Below are 23,500 nucleotides of genomic sequence, written 5' to 3'. Positions count from 1 at the left end.
TTCCAGTCAAGGGCACATACTTCAGTTGCAGGCTTGATCCTGGTCAGGGTGCATGCAAGAGGCAATCAGTTGATGTGTTTCTCTCACATCGATGTTTCTCTATCTCTCCCCCTACCTTCCACTCTCTAAAAATTAAATGGACAGACTGTTGAACCTCAGAGGGAAGACAGGGGAGGGTGGGTGGGAAGTGATCAACCAATGTACTTGTATGTATATATGCATAAACCATGACACAGACTATGGGGTGGTCAGGGCCTGGGGATGGGGACAGGAACTGGGAGAGGTTAATGGGGAAAAAAGGGGACCTATGTAATACTTTCCAAACAAAAAAAAAAGATTAAATAAATAAAATAATAAAAAATCAATGGAAAAATATCCTTGGGTGAGGAATAACAAATAAACAAACAAGGAACAGTCTGAGCATATTTTTAAAAACCAATTTATGAGCCTGGTCAGCATGGCTCAGTGGCTGTGTTGACCTATGAAATAGGAGGTCAAAGTTCCGACTCCCAGTCAGGGCACGTGCCCAGATTGAGTGCTCAATCCCCTGTGTGGGGTGTGTTGGAGGCAGCTGATCAATGATTCTCATCATTGATGTTTCTATTTCTCTCCCCCTCTCTCTTCCTCTGAAATAAAAACCAATGTATGTAGTTGATTAGTGGAAGGTTTGTATAAACATAACATGAACACACTTAAAAAAGAGAAATAAAGACAACAACAAACTTATTCTAGGCCTCTCCAAAGAGACTTCTTCAAATATGAGTTTAAACAATGGGCTGGTAAAAATCAAAAAGAAGAAAAAGAATTTTTAGATGGAAAAGTTCAGAAAGTACTAATCAATCATCAGATGTAATTTTTCCCCCTTGAAACATAGCAATTTTTTTATTGTTTTGCTTCCCATGATGATGCTGAGGCAGCTATGTCTGTTTTGTATTTTCAGGTCCTCTTTGTGCACTCTTAAAACTGATCCTTGAGCTGACATTCATTTTGCTTTTCTCTGAGCCTGTTCTCTGTAATTTATTTTAAAGTCTTTAGGGCCTTGGAAAAGCTGTGATTCAAACTTCCTTGATTCTGTACTTGGTTCGTTTTTGTCATTTTTATACCCTGATGAGTTTCAAGTATATCTTATTCAGGAAACACTTGGTGGGGATTTTGTTTCAAAACTGAAGCACGTCAACTGCTTTCTTTGTTTCATGCCTGTCTGACTTTTCCGATGAAGGAATAAATCACCACTGTCACTGTCCTTGGACATGGAAGATGCCGGGGTTCTTGTTCCGCATTAAGAAGGGTTCAGCAATCTGGAGAAAGGCTGTGTGTAACTTGAGTAAGAGTCCAGAGATGAAAGATAATTTTGAAAGTCATTGGGGGTCAGAGGAGCCTAGCTAAAGAAACTAAGTCCTTCTTGTCTCAGGACCCCTTGCTTTTTATTAACACAAATTATCCTAAGGCAAGGTGGAGATATACACTTCAAAGGGTAGGGTTTCTGTACAGAAGCGTTGTCAGATTGGGGAATAGCTTACGGCTGTTCAGGTGTTTGGCCAGTAGGAGGCAATAGCATGTAGATTAAGATGCCCTGAGCTGTCTGGCAGCAAACAATCATCCTTTTCAGGTTTGGGGAAATGCCTTTCAGCCATTCCCAACAGGTAATAACATATGTGACTCAGCCCTTGTTGAGTCCCCAAGTTCCATCAACCTTTTGTTGAAACTCTTGCAATTATGACATGCTGCTGGAACTGGCTTCCGACAGGAAGACTGTAAAGCCTTTCTTCTATGCTGTCATCAGAATACTCCTTCTCTTCTTCATGTAATTCATCATCACTGTTACCACCAAGTGAGCTGTTGGACTTTTTTTGTGTGGTTTGATAAAACATTTTCATTTTGGGGTCAGCAGGTGTCTTCTGGGATTCAGAGGGAACTACAGAATTCTTTAGTGGAGAATTTGGAATGTCGATTGTTTTGGGTCCATGTTCCATCATGGCTGTTTTTCCTTTTGTACTATTTATTGATTTCATTGCCAATATTTTAGCTTCTTTGTCGTTTTGCTCACTGATAATAGTTCCTTCATGCTGTAACTTAATAGCATCATCATTTGAATATGAAGTGTCCTTGGAATGAATTTTGTCTGAAGCATTTTTTGATGACTTAACTTCAGTATCATTTTGTCTTGGATCTTTAAAGGTTTTGACACAAGCTTTTAGCACATCTGTTTTTTCCTTCAGAAGAGGGTACATTGATAATCTGGCAATTGCTCTTTCAGTCACATTAAAATCAGGCTTTTACAATTTTCATTCAAATTGACCGAATGGCAGAATGACCGGTTGCTATTACGTGCACTGACCACCAGGGGGAAGATTCTCAATGCAGGAGCTGCCCCCTGGCATTCAGTGCACTCCCACAGGGGGAGCGCCACTCAGCCAGAAGCCTGGCTCATGGCTGGAGAGCGCAGCGGTGGTGTCAGGAGCCTTTCCAACCTCCGTGGCAGCGCTAAGGATGTCCAACTCCCGGCTTAGGTCCGCTCCGCCTGGGGAGCGGGTCTAAGCTGGGAGTCAGACGTCCCCCGAGAGCTCCTGGACTTGCAAGAGGGCGCAGGCCAGGTCGAGGGACCCCACTGGTGAATGAATCCATGCACTGGGCCTCTAGTTCTTTCATAAGAAGCAGCATTTCAGTGGTCATTTTTAAGAGTGATCTTAGCAAAGCAATGAGAATTCTTATGATCCTTCTTCTTTTATGTCTGAGACCTTGAAGGAACCTCTAAGAGGTCTCTCAATGGTGGAAAGTTAGGAGATATATCTGGCTGGGATCTGCTCATTGAAATTGTACTCATAAAAATAAAAGGTCATTAGAGGGGCAGTTTTAATGGAAATTTGTTTAAAAGCTTTTGTACAAAACACCGAGGTGCCTGGCTGGTGTGGCTCAGTCGGTTGAGCATTGTCCCATGCACCGGGAGGTCACAGGTGCCATTCCCTGTCTGGGCACATGCCCCGGCTGCTGATCCCCAGTAGGGGGCAGGCAGGAGGCAACTGATCAATGTGTCTGTCTCTCTCTCTCTGAAATTAATAAAAACATATTTAAAAACAAAATAAAACATTAAGATGCCAGATTAAGAAATAGGTCACTTTTATAGCTTAGACTTCTTGATATATGCTTCATAGGGCCTGGGAATAATAAAGAATTTCCTAAAACCATATTTTTGGTTTTGGTGCCCTAAATTTCTATATTCTCCTTTAACATATTTTTTTCATTTGGGGTATTAATATGCAATCACTAAAATTAGATTAAATTATGACTGTCTTTGGGAGATTTTATTTTTAGAACTTAGAACTACAGTTTAAAGTTGCCATCAAAATAATTTTCAGAAAAAAATTTGGCTGTGGCTAAGTAGAATCTGGCTTGAATACTAATATTAGTAGTTTTCTTGCTAAGTTTATTATAAAGCTTGGTAAAGTCATTTAGAGAATTATATTTAAGACTAGAGGCCCGGTGCACAAAATTCGTGCACAGAGGGGGGTTGTCCCTCAGCCCAGCCTGTACCCTTTCCAATCTGGGACCCCTCAAGGGATGTCCGATTGCCCGTTTAGGCCCAATCCCACCCACTGGGATCGGGCCTAAATGGGCAGTCGGACATCCCTCTCACAATCCAGGACTGCTGGCTCCCAACTGCTTGCCTACCTGCCTTCCTGATTGCCCCTAACCGCTTCTGCCTGCCAGCCTGATCACCCCCTAACCACTCTGCTGCCAACCTGTTTGCCCCCAACTTCCCTCCTCTGCCAGCCTGGTCACCCCTAACTGCCCTCTCCTGCAGGGTTGATCACCTCCAACTGCCCTCCCTTGCAGGCTTGGTCCCTCTCAACTGCCCTCCCTTGCAGGCTGGGTGCCTCCCAACTGTCCTCTCCTGCTGGCCATCTTGTGGTGGCCATCTTGTGTCCACATGGGGGAAGGATCTTTGACCCCATGGGGGCAGCTATATTGTGTGTTGCAGTGATGATCAAATCTGCATATTACTCTTTTATTAGATAGGATAGAGGCCTGGTACAGGGGTGGGGGCCAGCTGGTTTGCCCTGAAGGGTGCCCCGGATCAGGTGGGGGTTCCCTTGGGGGCTGGGGCGGCCTGAGCGAGGGGCCTGTGGTGGTTTGCAGGCCGGCCACGCCCCCTGGCAACCCAAGTGGAGGCCCTGGTATCTGGAATTTATTTTCCTTCTACAATTGAAATTTTGTAGCCTGGAGCGCAGCCAAGCCTGGGGCTCCCTCCGAGGCCGGTAGCCATTTGTGTTGAGGTTATAATTGAAACTTTGTTGCCTTAAGCGGGTGGGCCCGGCCAGGGTGTGCGGAAAGCTTTGCTTCCCCTGTTGCCGACGGCAACCCTGGCCTGCTCTCTCAAGCTCCATTCTGCCGCCATTTGTTTGAATTTGTTTACCTTCTATAATTGAAACTTTGTAGCTTGAGTGGAGGCTTAGGCCTGGCAAGGGCTGGCAGAAAGCTTGGCTTCCTCTGTTACCTAGGAAACCTTACTCTCTGTGGCTGTAGCCATCTTGGTTTGGGTTAATTTGCATACTCGCTCTGATTGGATGGTGGGTGTGGCTTTGTGGGTGTGTTGTAGGTATGGTCAATTTGCATATTTGTCTATTATTAGATAGGATTATTCAAAATAGTTATGGTTAATTGAGAGATTATTGGATCTTCTGGTTTTTTTTAGATACTTAAAATATGATGAAATACATAATGTTTGCTGGGGACCTTGAGTATAGGGCATTTATTATATTTCTCATTTCCTAACCTTAATTGGAGATTGACAAGCAACCCCCTCCCCTCAAAAGCTACACACATGTAGTAAGGTAAGAGCTATTTGAACATATTTAAATGTTAATGCTGAGCTGCAAATAGGATCATATTGAAGTTAGGGAGGAGAATTGATCATTGATATAGCCTGAGGATGATAGCCATATTCCTAATGGGTGATTAGACCTAGAGGAAGTAAAATATTTTCCTTTGTAATAGGGGAAGATTAAATCATGGATATAACTCTGCTAAGTTTACAGATGTGATTATGGGAAGCAATGGTTTATTTTCTCCGTGAAATATGAGGTATAGAAAATGACACTGTTGCCAAAACCGGTTTGGCTCAGTGGATAGAGCGTCGGCCTGCGGACCGAAAGGTCCCAGGTTCGATTCCGGTCAAGGGCATGTACATTGGTTGCGGGCACGTCCCCAGTGGGGGATGTGCAGGAGGCAGCTGGTCGATGTTTCTCTCTCATCGATGTTTCTGGCTTTCTGTCCCTCTCCTTTCCACTCTGTGAAAAATCAATAAAATATATTAAAAAAAACAAAAAGAAAATGACACTGTTGGTGCAAGTGGCTGTGGAGCTGGTATAGATATAATTGGGAGAGAGGATTTGACATAGCCACTGGGGAAAACAGGAGAGAGCTAATATGCAAAGCTCAAAAGGATTTCTGGGCTGTAGAAAGATGCACCGATGTTGAAAATTAAGAATATATAGTAGTACTGACCTCATAAGCAATTGAGTGTTTTTCTGCTATTGGTCCAGTGGCCTGGATATCATTACAGTGAAAGCAAACATTTAGATTGACTCAAGGTTTGGAGGTTGGCAAATGAGTACAGCTGATAGAGACACTGTGGCAGTAGAATGGTAGAGGATGTTATCAAGGGAGTGCTTGAAGTAAAGGACCGTGAAAACCAAGCTGGTTGGAGAAAGAGGTAATGAAAGGAAGGTATTATAGATAAGGAGAGTTTAGTTGGGTCAAGGGATAAGAGATCTCAGTGAGATGGAAAATCTGTATTAGAGTAACTGGGTGAAAGAACTGGAAATTTGGGAAACTGTAGCCATAGAGTAAAGCGTTTAAGTACTTTATTTTGATAGTGATGAAGTTTCTTTGTAATGGCCAGGGTGTCCTGATAAAGTAGAGGAGAAAGTCATTGAGAAGTTTCAAGTTTGATTAGATGTCCATCCAGACATTGAAGCCTCTCAGGATGATAAGACTTGGGGAAGAAAGAAAACACTGAGCATTGTACTAAAGTTACTAATGAGCTTGATAATCAATGAATTTGGTAGATGCCATTAATGAAGAATAGAGAAGAGAATAGTATTCCTGAGTGACTTGAAGCTCAAAAGAAAAGATCTTTCTTACAGAAGATAAGAAAGGCATTCAAAGGATCTGAAAGGAAGAGGAGGCCGACTGGAATCCTTTGACGTATTTGACATGTATTAAGAATGACCTCGCACCCCACCATTAAAAAGAATGTAGAAAAGCCCTGGCCAGGTAGCTCAGTTGGTTAAAGCCAATATTGCAGGTTCGATTCTGGTCAGGGCACCTACAAGAATCAGCCAATGAATGCATAAATAAGTGGAACAACAAATCAATGTTTCTCTCTCTTCTCTCTTTCTCCCTGTCTCTCTTCCTTTCTCAAAACCAATAAGTAAATTTAAAAAGAAAGATATAGGAAAAGTAGTATCTTTAATTAGATTTCAGTAAAGGCAAAGCACTAGTGGGATAGTCAGTGGAAGATTTGATAGTTTCTTCAACTTTTTTTATTAAAGATCTTTTTTTGTTTGTTTTTTTGTTTTTATTTTTTAAATTTCTTTATTGATTAAGGTATCACATATTTGTCCTCATCTCCCCCATTCCCATCCCACCCCCCTCCCCACACATGCCCCCACCCCCCTGTTGTCCGTGACCACTGGTTAGGCTCATATGCATTCACACAAGTCCTTTGGTTGATCTCGCCCCCTTACCCCCACACTCCCCTACCCTCCCTCTGAGGCCCGACAGTCCGATCGATGCCTCCTTGTTTCTGGGTCTGTTCTTGTTCATCAGTCTATGTTGTTCATTATTTCCCCTAGATGAGTGAGATCATGTGATACTAGATATATACTTATAAGAACTGAAAATGAGACAAGTAATAATGGTTATGCTGAGAGGCAAATGAATCAATCTGTAGTGACTTGCTTTCTGGGCCAACATCATTAAAGATCTTAACAGATTGTTATATAATTATATTTTTTTCAATATACAAATTTTCAAAATTACAGATACAAGAGTTCTCAGAAGTCAACAGATTGGTCTGGAGTAAAGAAGCCAATTTACTTAAGTAAATTAGGTAATAACTTTGCAGAATGGTCAGCATCTTGGGCAGGTTATCTTATAACAAAGGTAAGAGAATTCTGTTAAGAATTTGTTCCCTGAACAGAAATTCTAAAGGAAATGAGAACATCTATCTGAATACATTGCACACACAGGAGGCATTGAAATATTTGTATTGTCAGTGATAGAAATTTTTGTAGAAAATATTTACTAATAAAGAGTAACAATTTCTCTATTGCTACCAGTTTCTGAGTAAGGAGATCATTGTTTTATCAAATTACTATGGTCTTACGTGTTTGTAAACGTTATTACTTTATGTTTGTTCAAGTTGTAAAATACTGTTTAAAAGGAAGTTAATACTTTATCAGAGTTCATTACTTAATAAAAAGATTCTTTATGTAATAAAAGATATGTTTCCCTTTATTTGTTATTTTTAAAAGAAGATACACAATCTGAACTTGCCCCAAAATAAAAATAAAGATTTTAAAAAGTTGAAATTTCATGGAAAAATAGAGGTATAGTTCTGATATGAAATTTTTACATGCCCACAGGCAAAAAGGCATTCTGTTTTCCAAGAAAATATTTAAGGCATATTTAAAATCCACAACTTTTAAAAAATTCATATTTCTCTTAGTGTTTAAATATTATTATAATAACTTATATTGGTAATTTAAAGAAAATTTCTGTCATTTTTTATAAACACTGAAAATATATGTGAAATGTAGAACATAATTACTTCTAACAATGGAATTGTTTAGATTTTTTTTTAAGTGAAGCATTTATATTTGAAGAAGGAAAGCTATAAAATTTTTAAGAGAATAGTACTATAGGTAAATCAAAGGTTAGGTCATATTAATAAAATTTGACTCTAACCCCAAGTAATTTAATTTTCTATTAAAAATTTTTTCTCCTATAGTTAATCACTGTTTATTACTTATTAAAATGTTAACCATATGTTTAATTGGCCCAGAGCATTCTTTTTCGTTATTTTACTCATCTATGTGCTCAGGGAATTAATGCTCTAAACATAATGTTAGCTAAGTAAAATATACTGTAATCAAGGAAGTTAATCTGTAACAAAACATGGTATACATTATGAACTATAAGGAAGTTAATCTGTAACAAAACATGGTATACATTATGAACTATAAGGAAGTTAATCTGTAACAAAACATGGTATACATTATGAACTATAAGGAAGTTAATCTGTAACAAAACATGGTATACATTATGAACTATACTGAGGTAGTTGGCAGCCCAGGTATCTGTATTGCCTAAGGAGATCTCAGTAGTTCAGGCACTTGGGGGTGTTTAGACTAAAAAGAGAGGCAGGGATCTGAAAGCTGCCTTGGTTGAGTGCATATTCCTCTCTTTCTATAAGAGAGAACCTACTCTGCAATAATAAATAATCTCAAATGTTTTTCTTTGACATTAAAATTACTCACTTTCCTTCAACCATTGAGTTTACAGGTTCGGCATGATCTTGCCAGTAAAATTTTCACCTGCTGTAGCATTATGATGAAGCATGATTTCAAGGTTACCATCTATCTTCTTCCACATATTTTAGTGTATGTGTTGTTGGGTTGTAATCAAGAAGATCAGCAGGAGGTGAGAGAGATTATTTTACTTGGGTCTCTTTGTCCAAACATTTGTCCAATATATTAGGAAGGATACTTATTAGTAGGAAATGTAAATCAATACTATGAATGTACATGTCTAAAGGCATACAGTATCCTCTTTAACCTATTATTTATAAAAAAATTATATAATTCTTAGTGCAGAAACTTAGAAAGTATATAAAATATATACCCAAATATTCACAGAACTTTTGAGAAGGATACATAAGAAACTATTAATAGTGGTTTTTCTGGCGAAATGGTACTGTGAATTAGGGTAGGGGAAGGAGGATATTTTATTACGATTTTTATATTTTATAAATTCAATTTTTTGTAAATTCAAATGTTTGTGTGTGTGTGTGTGTGTGTGTGTACGTACATACATATAGCACTTTAAAATGTTTCTTTTTAATAGCAGAAGTAGCATATTACTATGTTCTTGATGTAAAAATTATATACAAATAAATCAAAGTGTACTCTTTGATTACTATCCTAATCCTAAATCTTCAGAGGTCATTACTGCTAATTAATTTGATGTATATTTTTTCAGGCTTTTTTTTTTTAATGCAGTTGATTCTGTTTTGTTTTTTTATGGTAGTATCATATTGTAGGTATTGTTCTGCAATTTGCTTTCTTTAATTAATTAAGAGAGACAGTGTGCTACCTTTTATTAGTGCTATATAGTATATTTCCATTTTATAGTTGTACCATGATTTATTTAAATATTGCCATCTACCTAATAAAAGAGTTACATGCTAATTGACCGTACCTTTGTGACGCCCACCAACCAATCAGGAGTGAGTATGCATAATTAACCCAACAAAGATGGCGGGTTAATTTGCATACACAGGCCCTTGGGACAGGGCGGGATGCTTGTGTTGTTGCCATGGCGACGACGCAGGCGTTCCGCACCACCCCAGCCGCTTCTGGACTCTGGGCAGCGTGGGAAGGCGGAAAGGCAGCTCCGGGCTGGAGCAGAAAGGTGGCTCTGGGCCAGAGCAGAGGTGCTGCCGGCAGCCCGGGGAAGGAAGGCCCATTCTTGCATGAATCTTTGTGCATCGGGCCTCTAGTAATAATAATGATTATTTCCAATGTTTTGCTTTTACAAACAATGCTATGGTGAGCATCATGGCAATTCTTAATTGTGGAAATGTTTGTGTATGTGTGTTTAGGGTGGATTCCAAAAAGTAGGTCTGTTGGATTATATAGTATATTTAATATTTTAAAATTTAATACTTTAATTAGAGACTGTAAATGTTCATACAGATTATAATCCTACCTGCACTTCACAAGTCTATCCATTTCCCATACACTTGCCAGTATTTGATATTTTCAAACATTTAAATTTTAGGCAACATCATGGGTAAAAAAAAGGACATTTTATGTTTTAATTTGTGTTTTTATTATTCCCAGTAGTTATGTTTGTTGGCCATTATGATTACTTTTCTATAAATTATCTAGTCATAGCCCATTACTTATTTGGGATATGTGGGTGTCCTTTTTAATTAATTGGTAGGAGTTCTGTATATATTCTGGGTGCCAATTTGTGCCAGTTCATATCTTTCAAAAATCTTACCCAGTTAGTTGTTTTCTTTTTAACCTTTGTTTATACCTTTTACATGGAAAGATTTAAAATATAATGCCAACTTCATCAATCTCATAATTTTTTAATTTTAAGCCTTTTATATGACTTCTCTTAATTAAATGTCATAAACATATTTCCTACATTTTAAAAAATCCTTTTAATTTTTTTTTTAGCCCTTTAATTACTCTGAAATTGATTTTGTGGGTAGTGTGAGATATTGTTTTAAGTTTTTGCTACTAGTTATAAATAGTTTCATTATAATTTATTGTATAATCTAGAACAGCGACTTTCAACCTTTTTTTTCTCATGGCATACATAAACTAATTATTCAAATTCTGTGGCACACCAAAAAATATATATTGTGCCAATCTAAAAAAGAAAATAGGTAGATTTTGTTCATTCACACAAGATGGATATTATGTTGGCTGTTGTAACTTTTTTTTGTTTGACAATCTAAGGGAAAAGAGTTCAGTGCCCCTGGCTAAATAGTGAGGTATTCCGTGTTTTAAAAATTCTTGGCAGTACAGCAGTGTGCCATGGCACACTGGTTAAAAACCACTGATCTAAAAGAATTTTAAAATATTTTTATGTTTACATTTATTACTCTTTTACAGTAGGTTTTCTTTTTATTGGCTTTAACTATAAATGAGAAAACTAATTTATTATTAATCTATGGTGGGGGTTTTTTTAGTTGTTGCCTTAGAATGCTTAGTCATATATATTAGACTAGAGGGCTGGTGCATGAAATTCGTGTGTGGGGGGGAGGGGTCTCTCTCAGCCCAGCCTGCACTCTCCAGTCTGGGACCCCTTGGGGGATGTCCGACTGCCGGTTTAGGCCCTATCCTTGGGATTGGGCCTAAACCGGCAGTCGGACATCCCTCTCACAATCCTGGACTGCTGGCTCCTAATTGCTCACCTGCCTGGTCGCCACTAACTGCCCCCCCCTTGCCGACCTGATCACCCCTCACTGCCTCTGCATGCCGGCCTGATCACCCCTAACTGCCCCCCCTGCCATCCTCGTCTCCCCTAACTTTCCCCCCCTCTGCCAGCCAGGTCGCCTCCAGCTGCCCCCTCCCTGCCAGCCTGGTTGCTCCTAACTTCCCCCTCCCCTGCTGGCCTGGTCACCCCTTACTGCACGCCCCCCCCCCCCCCCCGCACCTGCCTGGTCACCCCCAACTGCCCCGATCTGCCGGCCTGGTTGCCCCTAACTGCCTCCCCCTGCTGGTCTGGTTGCCCCCAACTGCCCTCCCACTGGCCTAGTCGCCCCTCACTGCCCCCCATATCAGCCTAATTGCCCCCAACTGCCCCCCCCTGCCAGCCTGGTCGCCCCCAACTGCACTCCCCACCAGCCTGGTCTCCCCTAACTGTCCGTCCCCCCCCACTGGCCTGGTCGCCTCTTACTGCCCTCCCCCTGCCAGCCTGGTCGCCTCCAACTGTCCCCCTCTGCTGGCCTGGTTGCCCCTCATGGCTCCCCCACCAGCCTTGTCATCCCACACAGCCTGCTTGTTCAGTCGTTTGGTCGTCCCTCTCTAACCCCCCTGCCGGCCTGGTTGCCCACGCAGCCTGCTGTTCAGTCGTTTGGTCGTCCCTCACTAACCCCCCTGCCGGCCTGGTGGTAGGCAGTCATCTTGTAAGGGCATGAGTGTTAATTTGCATATTACCTCTTTATTATATAGGATACTAGTAAAATTATTATGTAGACATATTATTAATTATAAATTATTTCTTCTCAGGTTTATGCAGAAATTATGGCAGTTCTAAAGCATGATGACCAACATACTATAAATACCCAATACAGTGCATCTGACCTGTGTCAACTTAGTACACAGACTGTATTCTCTATGATTGACCATCTCACACAATGGTCAAGGCACAAATTTCAGGCACTGAATGCTGAGAAATTTCCACCAAGCAAATCAAACAGAGATAAGGTAGACTCAATGGGTGAGTCATAACTTCTGTTTATTTTTTAATCTTCATTATTAACAAATTAGCTCCTTTCTGTATCAGTTCTGTAATTTAAGCATTAGCTTTTAAAAGACCTATATATTTTTGCCTCCTTTTTTTTGTGTGTGTGTGGCCTTTTCACTGAGAAAATGTAGTGAATTTATAATTAGAAACCTCTCTTTAAGTTCTCAGTCTCATTTCATTGGGCAAGACACTTACCTAATTTTTCTTTTTATAAGATAGTATTAATATTATCTCTTTTAGTAGATTGAGGATTAAATAAGATGATGAATATATAAATTGTAAAGTGTGAAATGAATGCTTAGTTAATATTGTTACTAACCCACCCCTCATTGTTAACTCACTTACTGCATGCCACCTCAGTGTATTTACATGTATGTACATATATATCTGCATATACATGCATATACATATATATGTAGTGAAGTGTTCTTTGTCCTTTTACACTTGTGAAATACAGTAAATCCTCGATTCTGTGGATGTCAATTTTAGTATATGTACTGCCGAAGAGAGTGCTGTGGACCTCGATTAATGGGCAGAATTTCCAGTCTATATGTCATAAGTGAAAATTAACACCCTATTAATTTTTAAATGCTTTTAACCAAGATTTGCTTATAATTACATTAACAGGTTATTTTTTTGTTTTGTTATTAATTCACTGTCATTTTTAACAAATTACAAATAGGCCATATGTTGGAAAAAACACTAGTTTCCGTAATATAAGTAAATATTACATATCCACAACTGTAGTCTACCTATTTCAATCCAAGAGTCACCCCTGTGAATGTTTGGGGAATGATCAGCACATGATCACCTGCACTGCATGCGGTAATTGGCTCTGTTGTCACCTGGCCTGACTTTCTACAGCAGTTTTAACTCCAGCAGGCTGATGTTCCCAGTGCACTAAGGCACACACCAGCCGTGTGCATTTGTTTATTCAAGGCGCACGTCTACTAGATCTATTCAGTATAAATTTAAAATTACGGTAATACATGTAGAAAACGTTTTGTGAAATTAAACTTTTTATACATACTTAATTTTAATTACACAAACGTGTCTACATAAGTAAAAACAGGTAAACTAATTTGTCAATTTTTTAACATATACATTCGGAAAACCTATATTATTATATAATGGACTTTCAGCTTTAACGGACACACTTTCTCGCCCAAATTAGTCCTTTATATCAAGGTTTTACTATACTTTTTGCAATCTTTTTCACAATTAAGTTTTGAATTTCAAAAGAGATTTTAATTTCATGGACTTTTTCTTCAGTTCATTCATTTTATCCTTTTTGTTTTCCTGTTTCTGGCACTGTTTGGTATCCAGCAATTCTCCAGATGTGCTTTAATACATGTTACTACACTACACCCTGCTGTACTTACTACTGTTCTCATTTTTTTCCTGTGATATTACAATTCCCACTAAGGTGACTAAAAGGAGAATTTTACTAGAGCTAGAAATGACACCTGCCTCTGATATGAGCAGTTGGTGAGAAGAATTATGTTATTAATTATGTTATTAACCTTTTTTTTCATTCTTATTGCAAGTAGATGAAATATGTAATCTGTCTGCTTCTGTATATCTCAGCCATTTTAATGGATAGTATGTGTTTTCCCCCCAGGCTTTGAGGCTAATTGAAAAAACAACTGACTAACAACTCTTAAAGTGGTCTTCACTTACACAGTTCTCAGTTTCTGGGCATTTCTCTCTTGTTCCTATACCTATGGAAGTGCATACCGTCCTGTTAAGCACAATAGTTTATTTTTGTAAAATTTTTTGAACTGGCAAATAATTACCTATTTGGGAGAATATTTTTTCCTCTGGAATATGGCTAATATATTTTACATTAGTTTAATGCTTAAATGTTTGTACCTGTTTCTACATGTAAAAATGGGGCTATTAAACCAAGTATGAACTCTGTTAAAACCATTTCTACTAACATTTGAATGAAAATTATAGATTTTAACGACAGTATTTGTAATACTTCTAAAATATATCTTTAGCATTTCTTATAATTTAAAATTATATACAAATATTGATGGAAGTAAGGGTCTTATTTTAAATATAATTTCTCTTAAATTTACTATCTTGATTTTTTAAATTTTGGAAGAATTCATTTCTGTTTCCTGTTTTCTACATACTATTATGATTCATTATTAGAAATAATATGCGTTAGCTAGTTTGGCTCAGTGGATAGTGCGTCAGCCTGTGGACTGAAGGGTCCCAGTTTCCATTCCAGTCAAGGGCACATGCCTGAGTTGTGGGCTCAATCCCCAGTAAGGAGCATGCAGGAGGCAGCCAGTCAATGATCCTCTCATCATTGATGTTTCTATCTCTCTCTCTTCCTCTCCCTTCCTTTCTGAAATCAAAATAAAAATATTTTTAAAATAAATAAATAATATGTTATAAATAAGAATTTATAAAATAGGGGTGCAGGCAGAGAGGGTCAATGGGGGAAAAAGGTGACATATACTTTCAACAATAAAGAATTATTTTAAAAAATAAAAATAAATAAAAGAGAGATTTTAAAAAAAGAATTCACAAAATGGACTGCCCTCATTTAGAAGCTTCCAACTTAAGTTTTTTCTTAGACTGCTGAAAAAAATGTACCCTTTTAAAATATCTGTGGTTTTACTTCAAAGGCACTTGTACTTTCAGTTTCCATTATAATAGTTGATAATGTATATATGGCAGGCAACACAGAAAAAACATGCCAGATTGTTAATAAAGAAATCTGAACTTTAAAATTAAAAAGGTTACTTTAGTATTTCTGCTTTTTTCTACAAATAGCTATACTCTATCAGTGTTTTTAGAGGTATCAATAATAAATAACTCACCTTTATATCTTTTGTATCATATTTATATCTTTTCTACATTTAATATAGTTTTATAATTAACCCTCACCACAACACAGTAAGGAAGGCAGGATAGATAATAACACTTCCCTTTTATTTATGAGGAAACGAAAGCTCAAATAAGTTAAATGACTATCCAAGGTAAAGTAAATAATAATGGTGAAGTTGAAGCAAGAATTCTCTGAACAATCATCTTGTTGATAGTTGCATTCTAAATATGACACCCTAATACATTTTGGTAATTTTGTTAGTGAAATATATTGAATTTAAAATAAGAAAATTGAAATTAAAATTACCACTTTTAAAATTTTATTTTCTAAGTCTTTAATTATTTAATTATCTTTTTATAATCTAGTATCTACTGTGGATCATGAAGACTATCAGAGTGTAACTCGTTTTCTTGACCTTATACCTCAGGATACTCTCGCAGTAGCTTCTTTTCGCTCTAAAGCATACACAAGAGCTGTAATGCACTTTGAATCATTTATTACAGAAAAGAAGCAAGATATTCAAGAGCATCTTGGATTTTTACAGGTTTGAAATTCATATAGTGAGTTTAATAATGTTTATTGGTAGTCTTTTTTATGAGGAAACGAAATATTATTCATTTTATGGAGTGTTTTAGATGCTGTGCTAGGAACTAGATATTTGTAAGTACTTTAGAAACTTGCAGATTAGTGGAGAGAGATAAACACCACCTTGGTAATATCTAAGTACGGTGACAAAGATATGCCCCGAGGAAAGACATTTAACTCATCTTCTTTGTAGGGTGTGGTGAAAGATGGGAGTGGCTGAGAAAGGGGTTAGTAAGGGCTTCTTGAAGATGATATCTAAGGGGTCTTAAAGAATGAATGAATGATAGGTAAAAGGAGGAGGCAAGACATGCCAGGCAGTGGCATGCCTATGGATTTGAGAAAGAGTGCCCATATGGAATGGCAGAGGAAAGATAAATCACAGACAACTTCTAAGTTGCCCAAGATTTTTAGAGGATTTGAACCAGGGAAGTGCTTTAGTCAGAATGGCATTTTAGCTAAATGTCTATGGCAGTCATGGAGGAAGGACTTGAAAAGGGTTATAATTTAAGGCAAGCAGGCCATTATTATTGTGAGAAACATGGGCTCAGCCATGGCAATGCTGGTGAAAAGCGGTTTAGGTGATAATGTTATGACTATTTGGGGAAGAAAAGAAACTAAGGGCAGGTGGGGCTAATGCAATGGGACTTAAATAAGAGGTCAAAATTGGTGGGCTTTTTGCAGGAGAAAAACAAAGTGTGGTGCGAGAACTGGAAAATTAGTAGCTTGTAGTCTGGATAAATATTAGCCCTCTCCTGTCATTGTTTTCTTCCTTATCTAGTTTGAGTCTTTTGTTCATTGTTAAAATCATTCCCTTTACAAGGACATTTAACTCCCTTGTCTTTCTCCCTTCTGTATTGTACTCACTTTGTAAAACTTCAACTCTGAATAAATTCACCCAATCTGCCTTCCCAGTATCTGCATGTAAGCAGCTGAACATTGCTGGAGAAAAATATCACAATCACAGAATTGGTTTTTAACTGCTTTTAAGTTTATAAGCTTGACTGCCTTCAATTCTTCTAAATGTTTCTCTAGTAAACCCACTTTCTCCCTCTTCAAGATAACCTTTTCTTCATTTCTTCAGTCTCATTTACTCTCAGCTGATGTACCTGCTTCATTGTTCATTAGGAAAATAGAAACCAAATACCTGTCAAATCTGAAAGCACACTGGCTGTTGCACCATATTCTTTTCCTTCTCTTCTGTTGTTCCTAAGGAAGGATTCCCTGTCAAAATTTAATCCTCTTACTTATAGTTTCAATTTTTAACCATTTCACTCCTTCAACTATTTCTGCTTTCTCTAGTATTAATTTATTTTTCAGCCAGAGTAAATAAGTGTATAGACATGCTCTGGTATCTCCCATTTAAATTTGTTATAATTCCCTTGATTTTAGCTACTCCTTCAGATGCAATTTTCCTTCACAGTCAGTTTTTAAAAGAATCATCTATCTTCCCTGTATTCACTTCTTATTTCTCATTCAGCCTTTACCCAGTCCAACAAGTCTTCTTTCTACTGACACTATTCTTACTAAGAAATTCAGTGTGCTTATATTACCAAATTCAGTCAGTGTTTTTAAAACCTCATTTGCTTAACCTCACAACATTATTTGACCACTCCTTTCTTAAATAAGACATTTGCTTTTTTCCCACAACTCCTGGGATACCACATTCTCTAGGTTTCTTCAACTTACTTTGGTTTCTGTTCTCAGTTTTATTTGTTATTTCTTCCTTATTTATAAACTATAGGCCCGGTGCACGAAATTCATGCACTCGGGGGGAGGGGGAGTCCCTCAGCCTGGCCTGCGCCCTCTCGCAGTCCGGGACCCCTTGCTCCTTACCGCTTGGCTTGCTGCTCCTTAGCGCTGCCTTGGAGGCGGGAGAGGCTCCTGCCACCGCCGCTGCGCTCTCCACCCATGAGCCTGGCTTCTGGCTGAGCGGCGCTCTCCCTGGTGCTCAGTGCGTATCATAGTGACCGGTCATTCTGGTCATTCTGCAGTAAGTGTTGCTTAGGCTTTTATTTTATAGACTAGAAGCCTGGTGCACGAAACGTGTGCATGGGGGGAGGGGTGTCCCTTAGCCCGGCCTGCACCCTCTCCAATCTGAGACCCCTGTAGGATCGGGCCTAAACCAGCAGTTAGACATTCCTGTCACAACCTGGGACTGCTGGCTCCTAACCGTTTGCCTGCTTGCCTGTGTGATTGCCCCTAACTGCTTCTATCTGCCAGCCTGATCACCCCTAATCGCCTCTGCCTGCCAGTCTGATCGCCCATAACTCCCCCCCCTGCCGTCCTGGTTGCCCCTCACTGCCCCCCCTGCCGGCCTGGTCGCCCCATGCAGCCTGCTTTTTGGTCATTTGGTCGCCCCTCAGTATCCCCCCCCCCCCCACCCCCACTGCCAGCCTCGTCTTCCCATGCGCCTGCTGTTCAGTCATTTGGTTGCCCCTCACTGCCACCCCTGCTGGCGTGGTCGCCCCATGCAGCCTGCTGTTCGGTTGTTGCATGAGGGCGTCCCAATCAATTTGCATATTACCCTTTTATTAGTATAGATCAGTGATGGGCAACCTTTTGAGCTTGGTGTGTCAAACTTCGCCAAAAAACTGAGCCTAACTTGGGTAGTGTGTCACTTTGAGGAAAAAACATTATTTCGCAAATGTTTCATCCTCGGCGGCCGCGTGTCATCAGAAATGGCTACGCGTGTCAGTCCTGACACGCGTGTCATAGGTTCGCCATCACTGGTATAGATAATACTCTTCTTCCCTTTCCCTCTTTTCTTCACTCTCTCTATTCATTTCTTAAATCATGCCATTCTTTCCCCTGCTGTCTTTGTGCTAATTGCTCCTAGATTTTTATCTTTAACCTGAATATCCCCTTGGAACTCAGATTTGATGTCTTAGGTTTCTTGAAGGCATCTAAATACCAACATTTTAAAGTACTTGTTTAGTTTTTTTTGTTTTCAAATGCAGCAAAAGACATAAATTATACTCAACCAAATTTATTTGAAATTGGGTTTAAAGAGAGTTCAGAACCTTGAGGTTCTTTATAGCTCTTGTTAGCAATAACAGTTACTAATGTTGGTGTGTATTTAAGTGGAATGGAATGAGTGTTGTGGTAATAGAAAGGCTGGGGAATAAAATTGTAATATTGCTGCTTTGAGAAAAAAATTCTCTTATGTCCTTTTCATGTAAACTGGTGGTTTGATAGTTTTATTTTCAGTTGTGTTTTTCCTCTCATTTGATTGGTTGAACAAAGAAACTATATGCTGCTATGCATGAGCCAGATGGAGTGGCTGGAGTCAGTGCAATCCGAAAGGCAGAACCGTCTCTGAAAGAACAGATCCTTGAACATGAGAGCATCGGCTTACTGAGGGATGCTACTGCTTGTTACGACAGGGCCATTCAGCTAGAGCCAGACCAGGTAAGATGATGCGTGAAAGGCAACACAGTGAAAATAACCCTGTACAAGGAACTCTGGAAAACTTAGTTCACTACTGTCTCTACCAGTGTCCCAGTGTGTTAGGAAACTCTTTCATTATCTCTGAGCTTGAGGTTTCTGATTGATAAAAGTAGAGACTTGCATTAGATCTCCAAGATCCCTTCCAATACCAAATTTCTATGACCTTATATATCCCCCAAATAAATGAGATTATTGCAAAGTATATTTATATTAAACTGTATATTAAATTACTCTAAAATTTATGTAATTTTAGCTTGCTATTAAAAGTATAAGACATGCACCAATTTTTAATAATAATAGTGATCTCTAGTCTAAGGAACTTCTTCAGATTTCACATGTTCCCTGGCAACATCTGAAACTCTGAAGTGGTTTCTTAGAAGCAATGAGCTACAGTTACCCATGGGGATATGGGGAGAGGGGTTGAGAATTGTTGATTTATAATTTTGGCTTAAATTCTTTCTAATCTTAGAGTATTGCTTTTTGTCATATTTGACATGTTCACTTTCTCAGAAGCTCAATGTACTGGGTTTTTTTCACAATCCATTGTTTTCAGCTTTAAAGAATATTACATAATCCTATTTAACTTTCTTGTTACTAAAGCCCAAAATCTACATTAATAATATTGTGACCTTGAATTTTCATTTTCTGTGACAATATGGCAAATAATCTTTAAATAAAATAGTAAAGAGTACTTGTTACTTTTATATTTGATCTGAACCAAAAATTAGACCAAATCTGGAAAAAAATAAGAAATTTAATTTGAGATTTTAAGGTTGTCTGCATTTAAAAAAAATTCAGATGTTATATGACATTGATAGAAGACTCTGCCATATACCAAGCAAGTTGACTGCTAAAGATGCATAAGCTTAATGAGGTAAATAGTATTTTTTAAAATAAATATTAAACTGTTTTTTGTTCCCAAGATATATCTGAAGTCACAATTGTTATTTTAAATATTTTTAAATTTTTAGATCATTCATTATCATGGTGTAGTGAAGTCCATGTTAGGTCTTGGTCAGCTATCTACTGTAATCACTCAGGTGAATGGAGTGCATGCTAACAGGTAATATATTTTTAAAATTAATGAATTGGGTTGACATAATAATTACTAAAGTAATAAAATGTTTTTGTTTTCATGCATTGGAGATAAGCACTAAATAATACTTTTTTCCCTACTTTCTTATAAATTGATCTAGCACTTAACATTTTATCTTCTGTCTAAAGAGTCGTCCTTGAATTAGATCTGCGTTAAAACAGAAACCTTCCAGAATTCACTTACTCCTGGTGAGGCTCATGTAGGCACTTCCAAAGGGTGTCTGAGCTCTCCTGCATTATCAGTGTTCGTTATTGTCTGTGCTGGGGAGCCTTTGTGACTGAGATGCATGTGGAACACCACTCTGCACTGTGTGGGTTGATTTCCCCAAAGGATTGATGAAAAGGAAAGCAACCTTCCTTTCCTAAAGAAACCAAATAATACCAAACAGAAAATAACACTTATGTGTGGCAAAGTGAAGGTCACACGGTTCTAGTTTGGAGTTTCTAGCTCTTGAAGCTGCCATGCTCTGAGACCTGAAAACCTTGTTCTTTAAATTGTTTACCAAGCCCCAACTGACTTTTCTGGGCAGTGAGATCTGACCAAAAGGAATAGGATATTAGTTAACCAAAAAGCACACAGGCCACTGTTTTTACTAAGTACAGTTTCTATACATTTTAAACTGTGCTTTATAAAGACAACTATTCTGAAGTGTCTAAGATCAGAGAAGCTTACTGTTGGTCACATGGATTCCAGTAGTAGAATTTATCAAAATTTGTGCACGGGGGAGGGGGTGTGTGTGTCCCTCAGCCCGGCCTGCACCCTCTCCAATCTGGGACCCCTCAAAGGATGTCCCACTGCCAGTTTACAGGGATCTGGCCTAAACCGGCAGTCGGACATCCCTCTTGCAATCCGGGACTGCTGGCTCCTAATCCGCTCACCTGCCTGCCCGCCTGATTGCCCCTAACCACTCTGCCTGTTGGCCTCCTCACCCCCAGTTGCCCCCCCACCAGCCTGATCACCCCAACTGCCCCCGTGCCAGTGTGCTCGCCCCCAACTGCCTCCCCTGCCAGCCTGCTCGCCCCCAACTGCCCCCCTGCTGGCCTGCTCACTCCAAACTGCCCCTCCCCCACTGTCCTGATCACCCCCAACTGACCCCCATTGATGGCCTGCTCGCCCCCAGCTGGCCCTCCTGCTGGTCTGCTCACTCCCAACTGCCCCCGCTTCGCCGGTCTGATCACCCCCAACGGCCCCGCCTCCCACCAGCCTGATGATGGAAACTTTGCAGAAACAGGAAAAGAATAGGTTTTAAGTTTTAGATGTGTTTCTCTAGATTAGTTGAGAGACCTTATGAATAAAGGGGTTGCAGAAATTTATAAGTTTATCATGGTTCAAACCACGGTATCAAGTTTCCTTATGATGAACACTGGATAGTTAGATTCCTCATCTTTTCTTGGGATCTGATCTGTGAAATGGCACCTCTCAATATTCAATGAATGATGCTGTTCACATTGGAGCAAATGGTCATTGAGGATATGTGTTTTCAAGGGGGGGTACTTGCAATTTAAACAAATATACTTGACTTACACAATTATTCTTTTAAATGCACTCATTTATGAGGATAAGTTCTCACAGCCTGATCCTCATTGTAATTTGGTACATTTTTGGTATAATGCTTGGTACACACACTCTCCAGATAGTAAATCATACTAATTCTCCTCAGATTTTTATTCTAACATTTTGTTTGTCTGGCATCTAGTGATAAACTTGTAAAGTTAATTATAGTTTTGAAAATTAAATTTTTATTATATTTCTTTTGGCCTTTTTAAAAAATATATATATTTTATTGACTTTTTACAGAGAGAAAGAGAGAGGGATAGAGAGCTAGAAACATCGATGAGAGAGAAACATCGACCAGCTGCCTCCTGCACACCCCCTAATGGGGATGTGCCCGCAACCAATGTACATGCCCTTGACTGGAATCGAACCTGGGACCTTTCAGTCCGCAGACTGATGCTCTATCCACTGAGCCAAACCGGTTTCGGCAAGGCCTCCTTGTTTTTGATTGTTTATGGTGGTATTCATATTTAGAAATGAGAGAATATTCAGTATTTATGCTGTTATTTTTTACTAGAGACCCAGTGCATGAAATTTGTGCATGGGGGGGCGGCGTCCCTCAGCCCAGCCTGCGACCTCGGGGGATGTCTGATTGCCATTAGGCCTTCGGGGATTGGGCCTAAACCAGCAGTCAGACATCCTTCTTGCAATCCAGGATGCTGCATGCACCAGTGACCATACTTTTTATACAGGTGAAAGGCATTTTGCTATTGTATGGGCAGCTACATTTTTTTGCCCTGATTATAAAAAGTACATAACATGATCCTTCTGAGGCAGTAGTACCATTTTCCCCATCTGATGGGTAGAAAAACCGAAGCAGACAGAAGTTAAGTAATTGGCTTTGTCACACAGTTATAAGTGTCAGAATCAGGGCTGACAACAAAATGTGCAAGCCAGAGTCCATGTATGTCATCGCTGCATCATCCTGTTTTTTTAGTATTAGCGTAGCCTTGCCAGGTTTTAATTTTATATCTAAGAGACTCTTCCCCATATATAGGGCTGGCTCCCTAGGCCTGGCTGGTGATCAGGGCTGATCTGTGGGGTGATCAAGGGGCCCCCGCTGGCACTCGCCTTGGCTGGTGGCCTGGCGATGCCCGCTGGCTGGCCCCGCCCCCTGATCGCTGCTGCCAGTCGCCTCCCTCTTGGGATGCAGATGCTCAATGCAGGAGCTGCCCCATGGTGGTCAGTGTGTGTCATAGCGACTGGTCGTTCTGCCATTCGGTCAATTTGCATATTAGAGTTTTATTATATAGGATTTTTAAAAAATGAAATAAAATTAATTTTTTAAATTTCTTTATTGATTAAGGTATTACATATGTGTCCTTATCCTCCCATCCCCCCCCCCCCCCCCCCCCCACACACACACACACTCATGCCCTCACACCCCTGGTGTCTGTGTCCATTGGTTAGGCTTATATGCATGCATACAAGTCCTTTGGTTGATCTCTCCCCCTTACCCCCACCCTCCCCTACCTTCCCTCTGAGGTTTGATGGTCTGATCGTTGTTTCTCTGTCTCTGGATAATTTATTTGTTACATTTTCTTCATGTGTTTTTACTACAGAAAGAACAAGGAGGACTTTTAAAAATATATTTTTTTATTGATTTCAGAGAGGAAGGGAGAGAGAGATAGAAACATCAATGATGTTTATCATCGATTGGCTGCCTCTTGCATACCCCCTACTGGGGATTGAGCCTGAAACCT

General features: G+C 39.4%; 1 protein-coding gene and 1 pseudogene across 1 annotated transcript in view; one reads left to right on the top strand and one right to left on the bottom strand.

Annotated features, from left to right (window-relative positions):
* The window catches only part of ATR (ATR serine/threonine kinase), a 165,966-nt gene that overhangs the window by 77,383 nt on the left and 65,083 nt on the right, over positions 1–23,500 (top strand). Inside the window, exons 25-30 of the mRNA XM_008158576.2 lie at positions 7,047–7,167; positions 8,569–8,706; positions 12,033–12,243; positions 15,481–15,659; positions 18,944–19,108; positions 20,119–20,210. Coding sequence (XP_008156798.2) covers positions 7,047–7,167; positions 8,569–8,706; positions 12,033–12,243; positions 15,481–15,659; positions 18,944–19,108; positions 20,119–20,210 — 906 coding nt within the window. The remainder of the gene's footprint in view (positions 1–7,046; positions 7,168–8,568; positions 8,707–12,032; positions 12,244–15,480; positions 15,660–18,943; positions 19,109–20,118; positions 20,211–23,500) is intronic.
* Positions 249–6,978, bottom strand: LOC129150187 (serum response factor-binding protein 1-like; annotated as a pseudogene).

This window comes from Eptesicus fuscus, chromosome 9, assembly GCF_027574615.1.
Source record: "Eptesicus fuscus isolate TK198812 chromosome 9, DD_ASM_mEF_20220401, whole genome shotgun sequence".
NCBI lineage: Eukaryota > Metazoa > Chordata > Mammalia > Chiroptera > Vespertilionidae > Eptesicus > Eptesicus fuscus.
This window is presented reverse-complemented; position numbering and strand designations above follow the sequence as displayed.